A 15,760-nucleotide genomic window follows, 5' to 3' on the forward strand; every position below is an offset into this window, starting at 1 on the left:
GAATGCTGGTTTTACGTTTAGTCGCAACATGAATTATCCATTTTACTTGAAGTACAATAAAACCTTAAACGCCAAAAAATATCAAACGTATGTTTTTGAAACTTACCTTCAATACAAGAGTTGTAAGATGACCTTGACACACAGACGTCAAAGAATGTGCCAGCGCTTTTAAATGCAACTGATGCCAGAAACCATCAGATAGAAAAGACATGGGGTTATCAAGTAACGCGTGACGTCACCTGCGTTCCAGCAGGCAATGTATTTCAAATTAAAGCGCTTTTCGAGCAGTAATCAAACGTTTTCGTCGTGATAACGATTAATCAGCATCTTGAAGTATTTTGTTTCAGGTCAAATGACGTTCTAGGAAAGAAATAGTGTTTTAAAAGGAATATGAACCAAACATTGAACTGCAATGTACTTTGGAGCATGTTATTTTTAAAAATTTCTCATGAAAATGCGCCTTTGCTTCATCTGTGAAATGACCTGAACGCTAAAAGTAACATACAACAGAAAAAATATTTCAGCGCTTTAGAAGCATATAACGTAAAATACTAACTTACTTCACCGTAAGTTCTTGGAAAACTAGAAAATACAGTAATTAGTTATAATCCAGAGATTGAATTTTCGAATATGTTTTTTCAATGCTGTCGTTCTTTATAGTTCTCCGTGAACGTCAAATCAAATAAAAAAGCATAGGTACGTAGCTTTAATTTTATTCTTGATTAAACACGACTAATTAAACGATTCAGTACATAAAAATAGAGTTAAGGTCACACTTAATGCGACGAGGTTTGCAATATTCCAAGAAATTGCACAGCATACACACAGTGAAGTTTTAATTTTAAAATTCTCTATTTTTATCTTCCAAACTCTAATGTTGTGACTCGACTGGTTTGCGTAAAAACGTTACGTTGCACATAAAAACGTTATGTTGTTGGTTTTCAATATCAAGTACTCAAATTGTGGAAAAAATACTCTAGGAGTAAACAAGTGATAAGACAACATGGACGCTAAAAAACGAGAAACGTTTTCGCAAAAACTCGTTACCTTGAGCAAAGCAACCAACACTGCCACAAAAAATAAAAAAAATAGTAACGACATACGCTTCGGCAAAATTCCTTGAAATTGGGCAAATGTTAATGCATTTAAGATTAATTACGGAAAATGACAGCGGACGGTATACGGCAAAAATAAAACTGGACATGTGTGGCAAAACGCAATGCCTATACAGAAAAAGGAACACTGGGTGTCAGTTTTAACTACAATATACTATACGGATATCGACTACCATCTAACAATGCTAAATGGGTTAAAAATGTACGTGCGTCAAGTACGCAGTTATATGGCGAGCTCTGAAGACAGTGATAAGAAAAGTTGAAGATATGAAAGATCACAATTCTGAGTACAAACATCGAAGATTGGAGAATCAAACAAGATCAAAAATATAATACAACACTTATTTTCAAGAATGTCATGATACTAACAAGGCGAACATTAGTACTTCGAGAAAATTTTTTTAACAAAATCAACCAATGAGAATTTGAACTTAGTACGGATAAGCAAAAGTTCTCAACATTTTTTAGAGCTTAATAGAATAGAATAGGTTAATACCGTGACAAAATTTAGACAAAATGAACAAATCTAGTGCATGACAAACATGTGTGGCATAAAATCGAAAATGAACTTATGTAACATTGCACTGAAAGTTTATTAATATTAGCTGTAACAAAACAAAAGCTTAAACAAAGGCAGGGTTTGATTTCCAAAGTTTGGGTCGCCAACCGGAAATAAAACGCGAGATCTTCAAGCGATAAAGCTTAGATAACCCCATGTCGTTTTCTAGGATGTCATCAGTGAGGTCAAGCAGCATCGCCCCGTCGATCCTCTCGTTGTAGAAACTGGTCACGACATCTTCGCTTAGACCGATGTACCTGTGTTGAAACGTACATGAGAATGGGCACTCGATGGACAAGAGCATTTGAAAATCTTTCCGTGGTTTCACGAATAGAGAATCTTACTGGTATAACGGAGAAGCTTTGATTCCTTAATCTACTGAGCAAGTTTACTTCCAAGCAAATATAGTTAAAGTATACTATAAGTTACGAATGAGGGCAAAAAAAATTGAGAAACCTGAAAGAGTTGGCAACTTCTTCAACAGTGAAGGTGGAAACGTCATCAGCAGGTGTCCACTCTATCGGCGGCTGCAAAGTAAGTTATGCACTCGCATGTCAATTACTAGAAATATGGTACTCAATATTCCATTTTCACAAATCGCACTTACTGTCACGTACTGCTTCTGTTCCAAAGTAGTACTGAACTGAGTTGTGTGCACAATTGCTTCTTCATCACCAGAGCAAATTTGATTTGCCATTTCCTCAGGTAGACCTTGAATCATTACATATTACAGTAAACGTCATACTATTATATACAGTCAAATCAAATCTGAATTCATCACAAATAAATGCCACTAAAAAGTTTAAGGTGTAAATGAGGTCATATTGAACATTCCTACCATTATCTTGGGCTTCGTGTGCAACAGAATTGTTCGAGCTGGTAACACGGTCATTGACTTCATCTGCTTCAGAAGCTTCATCTACAGGCGATACTGCACTTTCTACTGTCTCTAGAGCAATAGCATCACTCTCTATTGCACTTTGCACATGGTTAGTTAGGTTATTGACTATTTCTTGCTGCTCATCGCATTCTTCTTCTGCAGAGAAAGTTGGATTCGGTGTCAAATTTTCATAGGTTAGTTCTGTTTCCGTGGCGAGAGTATAAATGTCCTCTGTACGTTCTTCTGTATTTTGTGACTCTTCTGATGCTGAAATAAGGCTGAAACAAGGTGAATCGTTGGAAGTATCACCCTGTTCCACATTACACGACAGAGACACGTTTTCATATGCTGAAGTTGGTGCTTCTGAGAAATCTGTTAAGGCAAAATAAAAAGTGACAACTTTAAGTCAATTATATGCAGGTAATTATAAAAAGCATTCAGTGTAGTTTGTAATATTTTACAATTGGTTAAAACAGTAAGGAAAAACCCAAAACAGTAGAAATTTTTGTAATACCCCCTGCTTTTGTTGGATTCACCACAAAACTTTATAAGTTTAGAGTAAACATTCATATCAACAAATGTCACACAAAAGCAGTTTAGTATACTATGTAAGCTCATTTGATCATAATAACTCCCATGACATGAAAGACATGCCAATGGGAAGATCACAAGCATGATAACAAGGTTGCATGAAACATTTGTAATGGTAAGTGCTCATAATATTGCCTAATAATATTTGTACAGGATGTGAAAGTTTTTAACTTCATAAACTAGGTCAAGTTCTCTACCCATTGTTAAAATTTTATTCTACTGCGCAAATTTTTAATTTTCTTGGAAATTGTGTAACACACAGGCATCCAAATATATTCTAAAACTGCTTTGTGTTTCTTAACGAAAAGCATTGAAAGGTAATGCAGCAAAAAATTAGCTGTCCATCAATCTACATGTATTGTAATGATGTTCACTGTCACAAGCATTGCTTTTTAAGAAGTCAAAGAAGACAAAGTTTTCTACTTACTGAGCAAGAAAATTTTCATGCAAAAAATTTAGTCAGCTCTGTTTATACGACATTGTCAATACGCCGATTCCTGGGATATTTCTGCATCAAAGGGCTTTTATCGAGTTGCAAAATTTTGATTTTTTTGTGCATTTATTAAGTGAGGGGCAAGTGCTAAACAACTCAATCTTCAAAGAAATCGAAGGATTGTTCGCAAAAAAAATACTTCCACAGCTTCACGCATGTGGTGTTTATACTGTGCCCACATAATTGCCGCTAGAATGTCATAATTAGAGCCAAAACTCTCATTTTTGCAACACGTTTTCAGTAAAAAATTGCACAACCACTAAATAGTATTAGAAATTTCTTTGTTTGATATAATTATTGCAACTGCAATGACATCTATCTCCCATAATTGTATGTGTTTATCTTTATGGTTCCTAAAAATGCAACAGCTTTCAAACAAGCGTACTTTCATGTGTATGCGGGTTGTCCAACATAATGTATCACTATGTACGACGCAAGGCCTAATTTCATATGCTACAGCCATTTATGAGAACGTGAATGTGGAACTAAAGTAGAGTATATCAGTACAATCGTACACAATAACCTGGTCATCATGCAAGGGTACCGCTACCATATACAAAGCTAAGTTCAACCTATGCGGCAACATCCAATGAACTCAAGACAGATCATACACATATCATTTCTGTATACCTGCAAATGCGCCAGGAAAATCACTTGATTCAACTTGATGATTGCTATCTGGTTGGTCGGTCACAGAATTATTCTCAGATGGTGGATTAAACTCAGCCCAAATATTCTCCTCCTCACAGGCGGATATATTTGAGGGTGAAAAATCATCAAGACTGAACAAGAGCAAGAGTACTTTTAGATAACACTACACAGGCTTAAATACCTGGTCAACATTTCAAGATGAAATCGACAAAATAACTCATAGTCAGATATTCTCTGCAATTACCTTGTGGCAGGGTAGTAGCTAGAATGAGGACGGCCTCTGGGGAGAGATGGGGGATTTCGCAGAGGCGGGGGTGGTGTCATGTTTTCCAATGCAGTCCGAGCAGCCCCAGGTGACAATCGAGCTTTAGGAGGAATCGGTGGAGCCCCTGCATTGCTTGGGTCATTCATTCCATTATTGGAACCCGGCAACGGTTCCAACATATTCAAAGACATCTGCACATTCCTTGGGGGCAGTGGAGGGGTATCGGGGTTACCTGGGACCAAAGATTCACCTGGAGTTGGAAGTCGCCGCCGTAATGATTTGGAGTGAGCACTTTTCACCCGCGTAGAACGTTCACCACCATTTTCACTGTCAGCAGGCTGTGGGGTAAGGAGATGAATTGCAGAAACACCACTTGAAAAATTTGCAGGGTATTTCCTTCTTATGGCGGGTGATGGCACCCTGAGGGATCTTAAATTCGCATTTGCATTGAGGTGGGTGGGTTTTGTTGGATACTTGTTTAGTGATTGATGAAAGCGTACCGACCTGTAATTAGGTAAAACCGATAAACATGTACATTGGATATTTTTTACAATAAACCACTGTGGGTTTTACTTTTAATAACGTTAACCGCAAAACAAAACAACTCAAATGACAAGTGAAACAATTGTTGAAGTTGCAACAGGTGCCCACGCTAATTTCATGAAAGAAATAACATCAACATGGCAACAAAATCAAAAATATTTGGGAAAGACCATCACCACATAAAACAAGACCCAGACTGTATTTAGGTAAGTATGGAAAAGATATGACAACTAATAACTTTCATAAAACTATCTAGGCCGTCTAAAACTTGTCTATTTATGATATTATTCTGTTATTGATATGAAAACATCTATCCATTGTGACACAATAACTGGTTTAAGTAACTTTGGGCGAGAATCTTTTGACATAAGCTAGGTTGCAGGAGGAAATGGTTTTTAACAGCTGATAATAATTGGAAGTAATGGAATTGTCACCATCTTCTAAATCAGGGGTGTCAAACTCAATCGCTACAGGGGCCAAAACTCAAAACTTATTTAACGCCGCGGGCCGTAAGGATAAAAGTTGATTGAACGTTTCGTGACAAGAGTGCATGAATTGGAAACAGGCAGCGATACAACACCAAATTTTTGATGTTTTTGACGATTTTTGACAGGGCTATTTTTGATTATTCTTGTCTTACATCATTATGTTTCATTCATCTCCTAGCAAAAGCATTAACGAATTAAGAAACAATAAAGAAAAAAACAGCCTAAATTACGAGCGTTGGAATAGATCGATTTATTCTATTGTATGATGGGGGCAACTGCTGTATTGCTGTATTGTGCGATTTGTTATAATCTTGTTCTTGCTTGAAAAAAGTAAATTATACTGTACAATGATCTCGTGGGCCGGAAATAGTTCATTGTATAAAATAACATTGCGGGCCAAGTTTTATTGTAAAGCGGGCCGGATGTGGCCCGCGGGCCGGGAGTTTGACACGTATGTTCTAAATGAAACTACTCAATTCATGGAAACAGATGTTTCATATACAACGTTTGCTGTGCATATTTAGTCAACTGTTTCATACAACTGTTCAAATTCACCTACACCTAAAATTACTCCAAAGTAGATGAACGTTTTTTGTAGACAAACTGAATGTCACAATTCTATTCCACGTCACAATTCTATTCCACGTCAAAATGTCGAACAAATTTAATTAAAATATAAGACCTTAGAGCTCATAACCATAACTCACTGATAATAGTCTTCAACATTTGAGGGATTATTCTGCAATTTGGTTGTCATTGCTGCGCTTTTTACATATGCATAGTATTGATTCTTCAGCTTGTCTTTCACCTACAGAGACAATTTAAGAAGGAAATCATTTCTTTGCACATTGTGGTGTAAAATAGAAAACGTACAGAGCATTTAGGAAAATAGTTCATTTAATATTTGTGCCTAAACATAACATATGGAGTGGTTAATATTTATGGCATATTGGCATGCATTAAATTATCAACAAAATATACAACAAGGGATTGTCATAGAATTACAAAATGCTCATTATATGACAAATGTTGCACATAATTATGACAAAAGCAGTTACTCCAAACATATCTAAAGTCATGCAAATCTCAACAACATGGCCAATTGCACGATACCTGCGTATTCATTAGGGCACAAGGAAGAAAATATGTATCACTTTCTGCAGATACTTCAATAATCTTTTGGTGTGGTAAAATTCCCGCCACAAAGATATGTTCTTCCAGCTGAAAACACAACCTCAGATATTAGCTGGCATAAAAAAGTCAAGAACTAATTTAATATACTGAGAAGCATATCTAAATGAAAACAAATTTAGACCCTGGACAAATCAGTCAGGGCTTTTGATTATTTGGTTGAGTTTGCTATGAATAAAATGCAATAAATTACTACTGTAACCACCATTGTATACCTATGTTAATGAAATATTTAACACAATCAAAATACTAGAAGCTAAAGCTGGGCAATTTCAATAAAAACTTACGAACATGTGCTAAACGGTACTATGCCACTTTATCGAACGACAGTTAATCGAACCGACAGTTGATCGAACGACACTTTATCGAACCGACAGTTGATCGAACGACACTTTATCGAACGACACTTTATCGAACGACAGTTAATCGAACGACACTTTATCGAACCGACAGTTGATCAAACCGACAGTTGATCGAACGACAAACTTTGACAATAGCTTCAAGCAAGATTTTTGCGTGTTTCTCAAACATTGAGACAATAAGCCATTGTGATGTGCGGTCTTTGTAATGGTGTACATTAATGAATTGTGATGTATATATCATAAAGTTGACGATTTATATTTTACATCTATATTTTAGATCTGTATCATAAAGTTGCCGATTTATATTTTATATCTATATTTTATATTTGTATCATAAAGTTGACGATTTATATTTTATATCTATATTTTATATTTGTATCGTAATGCGATTTATATTTTACATCTATATTTTATATTTGTATCATAAAGTTGACGATTTCGCATGGCGGCCGGCCCGCCATGCGAAATCGTCCGGCCCGAAACATATTAATAAGTTGTCACAAGAATACGTACGAGAATAACTAAGTACGAGATTGTCTGTACAGTAGACTAGACTAGTCGTTATAGATACAAAGAGTAAGGAATTGAAGGCAAAATTTCATAGCAAGGGGCATATCGCTGCCTGACTTTTACACAAAGTAGCTTCTTGAAAGTGGTCTTTATCCCAGCTTGACCGACAGCGCAAAAGAACGAACGAATAATAGCATTGAAGGATGGCACAATGCGTTCAGCAAGCATGTCTCAATATCCCATCCGTCGCTTCGCAGACTCGTCTAAAAAATTAAGCGGGAACAAGGTTCCAACGAAATGTTTATTGAGCAATTTGAGTGCTGGAATTGCTGGCCCACCTCGGAAGAAGCGCTACGACGCTGTCAACCAACGGCTGAAGAGCATAGTCGAAAATTATGACTCAACGAATATTGACATAAAAAGTTATCTTCGAGCAATTGCACACAACTTGTAATTAAATGAATGCGATTGAAATGTGCACTTCGTCAGTTGTCGTGCTTTTAACAGTGCATATCGTCAGTTGTTTCGATAAATTGTGGTTCTTTTAACAGTGCATATCGTCAGTTGTTTCGATAAATTGTGGTTCTTTTAACCCAGGCATGTGCAACCTTTTTCACTGGAGGGCCAAATACAAAATTTTGAATGACAACGCGGGCCACATGATTTTTTCAGAAAAAATTAGTATCGTAAAACGACTTTCCTATGCAGTTTATGTAGTTAAGAAATAGATTTAATGCAGTCCACGACACACTTGTGCGACAATTTATTGAAAAACTGTGAATAATTGTCGATGGAAGATGAGGAAACTAAATTCAGTCAATGTAGTCACATCTATGTAGCACCAACAACTCCATCAAGTATGAACTGCGGTACTGTACAATGCCACACAGCTTTTTCAAAGTGCTAATCTCGCATTGCGAAATTATGCAACGCAGCATTGTTGCATCACAAAGGGCAATATTTCTATACACAGCGTGCGAAAATGTCCATTGCTTTGATGTAAACTGCATGAAATAGTGATGGCTAGTATGAAGTTCTAACATTTTGCTGAGCACCACGCGGGCCGCACGGAACAACCTGGCGGGCCGCAGTGCGGCCCGCGGGCCACTGGTTGCACATGTCTGTTTTAACCCTATCCTAGCCAGGCTCGCGAGTTTACTAAAAAACTAGGTGTGGCCGACCCCGCACACACATTTGCAATCGTTAATTACTAGAAAACTATACGTCGTAGACTGATGAAATTTTTACAGGTTAATAGAAACATCATCTGGCTTCCTGTATACATCATAATTGTAAAACTAAAGAAAGTGAATTTAGTGTAAATTAGGTATTTCTAAAAGTGACACATTTCTAGAATTTCTTCTTGTTACGCCGCGCCCCCGCTGTGAGAAGAGAACGAAAGAGAATAGTTAGTCAAGTTATTGGTGCGTAAATGAGTAATACAGCTTCAATGCGGAGAGAGAGCAAAATTATATAAATATCACAATATCTCAAAAATTACAAAATCCAACTTTATCAAACAAACATGGACAGATAGCTGAACATTTTTTATGAAAAGTCACCAAATTTCAATTTTCTACAGCAAACAATGCAACTGTACGCCACGTTTTGCTATGACTGTGTGCGGGAGAAGCAACAGTCGATTCGATCAACTGTCGGTTTGATCAACTGTCGGTTCGATAAAGTGTCGTTCGATCATCTGTCGTTCGATTAAGTGTCGTTCGATAAACTGTCGTTCGATAAACTGTCGTTCGATAAACTGTCTTTCGATTAAGTGTCGCGTCACAGTGCTAAACTATCAGTAAAAAGAAGACTACTCACTGAAACAAGCTTTAAGTGCATTCCAACACGCAAAACAAATTCATCTTTCACAGATCGAGTAGAGTTTGCTGCAACAGTAACAGTTATAGGCAAATTAACTTTTTCCATAATCTGCTGCAGCGTTAAAACTCCCCTACTCTCCATGACAGTCACCATCAGTGGGGGCTGAGTGGCAAAACGGCCCTGTATGAAAACTGGGAGGCTGCGAAACAACACAAGCACAATATGTTAGAGAGGCTGGCTTTAGGTTTAGTTGTAAAACCAACAAAATGTAAGGGCACAGCCATGCAATAATACCAGCTAATATGTTGAAAAAAATTGATTTAGTATGGAACATGAAGACCTTTCAAGTGACATTTTGGTTGCAAAACATGAAAAATTAACTTGATTTGACATTATAAAACACTAAGTAAATAATTACATTTAGAAACCGTGAAGTAACATATAAAATTTAGCATAGCACATTTTAAGAATAGGTCATTATACACACCTTAAACTTTCATTTAGTCGTGTGCTGTGAACAACCAAAAATGACTGATGTGACTTCATTCTAACTTTGCTGATTAAACGACTAGCAGGCTGTGAAACAGGAAATGTTGTAAGCATATAACAGCAATTTCTAACACCAACACAATGACTTACGGTTACAATACAGTGTCTTAGTTACAACATTGTTTTTTTTGAGAATGGTAAAACGTTGTAAAAATTGAGCATGACAAAGACTGCACAATAAGTCTATGAACATCTCAAGACCATAGTAACCACCATATGGCGGTGGAAAATCCCCACCCTATTTGTCAACTGACAAAAATGCACCATTACAACAAAAAACGTTAACAGTACAAGTATTAGAGTAAGGCAGATGTTTCAAAAATGCTGGAACTAGTTTTCTAAGATATGCATCACTTAGTTCCAACAATTCTTTACATGGTAAGAATCTGGATCATTATTATGAATCACTAAAATGATTTAATAATTTGATTACAGTATGTTGGAGTTAAGTAAGAAACCTTCTTGCGTACAACTTGCAATAGTTACCTCAACAATTGTCTTTTATGCAACCACTTATGATGTGTAACATCTAGGCAAAATTAAATAAACTATTTTTATCGCTATACATTTTACAAAAACTCTATTAACTACTACTAGTGAGTAGTGAGTACCAGCATTTGTATGGCATTAACTTTAGAAGTACATAAATATGAAGGTGTTTCATGAATATTACAAATGCATCAAAATAGTTTCAAACAAATAAAGTCTATACGTTGATCTCTTTTGTAAAAGATACAATAATGTTGCTTTAGCTTATTCAGAAAAAGCAAGACTATCGCATACAAGGAAACTGCAATGGACCAGTAGATCCAACCAATACAATGCACTCATTCCAAGCTAGGCAAGTATCATGGCATACATCATTTCAGTGAATGGGTGATTAAAATTTTTGTATTAAGCTTTTGTCCAAACAAAGAATATAAAATATTGTTTGTTTTATAAGTAATATAATGTTGAACTTGGTTGTGTCACTTCAATTTGCTGTTATCTCACACAGTTCGATTAAAGTTTGTAATGAATATTATTTCAAAAATTAAGCACTGGTATCTAGTTAATCCAAACCACTTTGTATCACAAATAGTAAGTAAATTGAAAATAAATACACTGCATTAAGATATGACATAGACATTGGAAAATCCGTTTTTTTCATAATTTGTTTTGGAAGCAATAACAACAGAAGAGATTCATGGAACTGCCAACTGGCTTATTTAAATTTGATCTTAAGTATATAGCCCCTATATACAGCTTTATCCTGTCCCTATACACCGTATCTATAAGAAGTATATATATCTATATTTTTTTGGATTTTGGAAGGTAAGACTTTCAAATTAATGAACTTTTAAATAGCAAAGTCTGAATGCATACATACAAAATTAACTAAATGAGCGGAGTGCATAAAAACAAAACTCAGATAGAGTAGAAGCCACTAGAATCCATCCGCCAGTTAAATCAAATTGGCCTGGGATGGAAATTTCCCATGTAGGAAACATTATAAAATCCCCAATTAATAAGTCATTGCATTTCAAATTACAGGCTTATTCTGACGTAACTGACATAACAAAACAAATCACCATTCCTACAATATGATATAGACAAGGCTATGAATTTGACTAATGTTGTGAAGACTGAGAGATTTTCATCTTGGAAGGACATTTCCACTTAAACAAACAACGTGCTACATATTTGTGTTGAATAAATTATTGTTGGCGATAATAAATCATAGTGATTGAGGCATTGATACTGCTAATTGCAAGATGTGTGAAAACAAAAAACTGCAAACTATAATATTTTTTATGAACACATTTGCATACATTTTCCCTGATCAATTACAAAGTGCAGAGCTATAAAATTGGTCACATATTCACAGTCAGATTGCTTTAATAGATCTAAATTTGCATGCCCCACCAAAATATTGCCAAGTTCTGGAAACACACTGAAATAGAAGCTACCGGTAATTGTACATACATAGCAATTAGTAAGTTACTTAAAAGATCATGGAAATAAAAGGCAAAAAATCTTACAAAATGCTTAAAATCTTTAAAGAAACACTGCAGAAAAACGATAAACACCCAAGTAAAAGTAACACTACGCAATAGTCTACAGCTTTTCAGGCTGCTGACTTTGTAGTAAACCTTGATAAGAAATAAGTAGAAAACATACCTTAGTGGGAGGAACGGTATTAGCTTGCAATTCCATTCTATTGACAAGTGTTAGCTCATCTCCCTTTCTAAGATCAACCGTTTTTAATTTACCCGATGTTTCATCAGTTGTGTTAGAAAGCACAGTAACAGTGATTGGTTCTTGAACATATACTTTTGGTGGAAAGGCATCAGCCACTTCTTGCATAGATCGAAATTTCTACAAAAAGGGGGCAACAGCATAATCAAGGAGTTTTTTTTATAATAGCCATGTTTTAGGAGCAAACTTCTGCTTCACTTTCGGACTACATTTTGACCTGGTCCATAACTAATTTAGCAAAAATGATGATTTGTTGTACAAAAATGTTTTAGACCAGACATAGGCGTCACTGCCAAAAATATCCAGTAAGTGCGAAGCTGAAAATTTTCCAGACTGTCTGAGGCTAAAGATTGTGATACTGTACCAGTGCGTACAGTGATTTAGACTGAATTCCAAAACAGTGCAAGGTTTGTCTAGGCCAGTGCTTCTCAAACCGGGCCACTTGGCTCACTAAAGGGGGAATTTTTAATTCCAGGGAGGAAATTTTCTCTAGGGAGGAATTGGGGAGGAAAAACTGTATATGAAAAAAACTTTAAATTTTTAATTTTATGTGTAACAGAAAAATCCTCTCGAAGAGGTTGTTTAGATGTCTACAATAGTGCGCGAGGAAAAGCTCCTTAACTGCAGTGACTGACGTTATAAACGTGTCTGTTTGGTTCATAATGGCTATTGTTTTCTCTTTATTGTTAGTAAGGTACTTATAGAACTAGCTAGTAAGCTAGTGATGAAAAAAAGAGGAACACACGATATTTGCGGAGACCTTCGAGCAAAACTCACACGCTTTTCTCCTCGATTTTCTTTATTAACTTCTCAACATGAGGCTCACGGTTCTCACTAACAATGAGCAACGATTTGTTTGTAAATTTGTTTGGTTATTTTGTGAGAGCGTGCTTTTGCAATTTTGAATTTTATTCCTGAGATAAATCTTCAAAAGACATCATCCAGGGACAATATTCACGTAGTGTAAAATTTTGGAAATTATTTTTTTTGATTTTTTTGGGGGGAGGAATTGACGGTGTTTTGGTTGGTAAGGGAGGAATCGGAAAAAAACTTTGAGAACCACTGGTCTAGGCAGTGCGTTCACTGCCTGCACTACGGGCAATGACGCATATGAGACCAGATATATCTAAGCTACTTTTTGTAAAAATATCACCTTTAAAGTTGTCTCATCGCGCTCATAGTCATTATTAATCCTAAAATAGCCTGAATACTCATGTGGAATTCCAACTTGTTTTCCTATGACATAATGACCTTCTTCCACAGACTGTGCCACTAGCCTTTAAAATTTTAATATTAAAATTAGATTCGTCAGCTTGAACAGGAAACATCTACTTGTATAATATATAAAATGTACAGACCATTTTTTACTCTTCATTTACATTTTAAAATAAGTAATATAGTGTTATTTACATTGTACCAGCTTTTTAGTCAAGGAAACCCTATTTATAAGTTCAAAATTGTTACTGGTATTATGTAAGTCTAAATGGGCAAGACAAATAAATAATCAACTGGAGTCTTCATTAATGAAATTTCATCGGTAGCATACCTAATCAACCTTTTTGTTTCTAAAAGCAACACTGGGTCCCCTGCTTGGGCATTGTAAGCTTTTGCGGCATTCGGAGAGAATTTTACAATCTAAAAATTCAAACAAAATAATTCACTGGCTCATAGTGCAGATTCTATATAAGCCTATACAAGGTATAAAAACAATAAAAATAAGTTATAATGATATGACAAACAACTAATGAAAAAGATTTGTAAAACCATACCTGAGGAAGTCCAAATTGTTTTTGAATTTCATCAATTGTTATTTCCTCATCACTCCAGTTCAGTTTCGTTCCGGCTGAGAGAACATCATCCATAACAGCGGAAAATTTGTTGAATTAACAACCAATATTCCTATGTATTTTCATGTCAGCTTATATATCCACATTACAGTACCGTGATCTGAATGATTTACCTTACAGTTTTAGCAATATTGAGATGATAACCGATGGCTCACTTCAAATAAATAGCTATAAAAACCTTATATTATTTTTTTCTATAATTTGGGTTTGAGGCCAGGCCGACGTACGGTACAAAAAGCGGGTTTAGTATACAAGTGCATAACCAGATGAAGTCACAATTTGCGTAGCACGGGTTTAGTATACAAACACATCGTGTAGTTGTGAACTTGTATACTAGGCCCATTTATTCTACTTTGGCTACTTTTACTTGAGTATTTTTTACTTAAGTAGTTTTTACTTTACTTTAACGTAATACTTGAGTAGGTTTACCAAATGCTGACGTTGAAAGTAGTCAGTGTTTTAGTTCGAAGATAATTTTTAGTAATTTTCATTTACAATCATATCTGCACAAAGCGTTTATATACACTTATACAGCCTACAACTTGATTTTCACATAATAATGTTTTGACGAAGGGCAAAGTTCATCGTTAACTGGAGTAGGTCTATAGCTGCTGCTACTTATACTAGTATTAGACAGATTAATCAGGTAACTTGCTGGTTGCTGACATCAGTGACATTTTATTCGATAACTGATGAACTGCACATGAACAAATTGGTACTTACAGATTTAATAGATCTAGAGTTCTAGACTAATCGCAGCCTTTTGTGACATGGCAAACAGCCTAGTGAGAAGTGAACAGCAACCGGCAGACAGGATGCATTTGTGTAACTGACTGGATATTGCCTAGCTTAGTCTATTTCACAGTAACAACCTCCATACCTTGCTCATTTACCAACCAGAAAACAAAGTCAAACAGAAACTTGGATTAACGGAATAACCTATGAGTGTTAGCCTGCCATGTATACACCACCATCATTCTGGCAGAATCCTAGCAGAATCATAGCTTCCAAATTGACAGCAGGGTTTCCGTTTATTTTTTATAAGCTTAGTACAGTAGACTAATTAATTATTGTTAAGCGCTAATGGTAAACTGCCTAATGGTTTTAATGTGGTATGCCTAGTCGTGACTTGTCTGTTTTTAACATCGCCTGTAAATATTTTTGGTTACGGTATTTCGATGTCAGCAGTCAAACGTTATTATTAACATTAATGAGAAAATTCTTTGATTTAGCATTATGAATTGCATGGCCTAGGTAAAAGGTAAAATTGTTGAATGCTGATGGGCTAAAATGTCAGGTTCTTCTGACATTTTAGGCCTATTAGGTTGATGCAATGCAGAAGTCTGGAAGTGAAGCTTCTTTGTAGACCATAGCCCATTAGCTATAGCTTAATAACAGGTTGCATGTAGTTGAAAAAACAAAATCACAATAGGTTGCACTTACACTGTCTCAATAATCAAGTCAGCAACTGTATGGATAACAGTCTACAAACCTAAGTAAAAGCATAGATGTAGTAATTTGACTGATTTCCAAAACAAATGTGCATGTAGTTGTATTGTATGTACTCAGTAAATGCATTTACCTGCCCAAGATGTTGAAATAGCCTAGTTATCAAGTGTTTTTGGCTCTGAATTCTTAACATGTTATATAGCAG

At 35.8% G+C, this 15,760-nt stretch overlaps 1 protein-coding gene across 1 annotated transcript; it reads right to left on the reverse strand.

The window, feature by feature from the left end:
* Positions 1–697: 697 nt before the first annotated feature.
* On the reverse strand, positions 698–14,262 carry LOC143464991 (GRB2-associated and regulator of MAPK protein 1-like). Its single transcript, XM_076963085.1, has 14 exons — positions 14,029–14,262; positions 13,806–13,894; positions 13,413–13,536; positions 12,182–12,379; positions 9,960–10,048; positions 9,470–9,671; positions 6,699–6,806; positions 6,293–6,393; positions 4,534–5,058; positions 4,269–4,420; positions 2,513–2,926; positions 2,282–2,385; positions 2,131–2,201; positions 698–1,931 (listed from the first exon to the last, which is right to left on the reverse strand). The coding sequence occupies exons 1-14, from the start codon at positions 14,119–14,121 to the stop codon at positions 1,739–1,741; spliced, it is 2,463 nt and encodes an 820-aa protein (XP_076819200.1). The 5' UTR covers positions 14,122–14,262; the 3' UTR covers positions 698–1,738.
* Between the last annotated feature and the right edge of the window lie 1,498 nt (positions 14,263–15,760).

This window comes from Clavelina lepadiformis, chromosome 7 (assembly GCF_947623445.1).
Source record: "Clavelina lepadiformis chromosome 7, kaClaLepa1.1, whole genome shotgun sequence".
NCBI lineage: Eukaryota > Metazoa > Chordata > Ascidiacea > Aplousobranchia > Clavelinidae > Clavelina > Clavelina lepadiformis.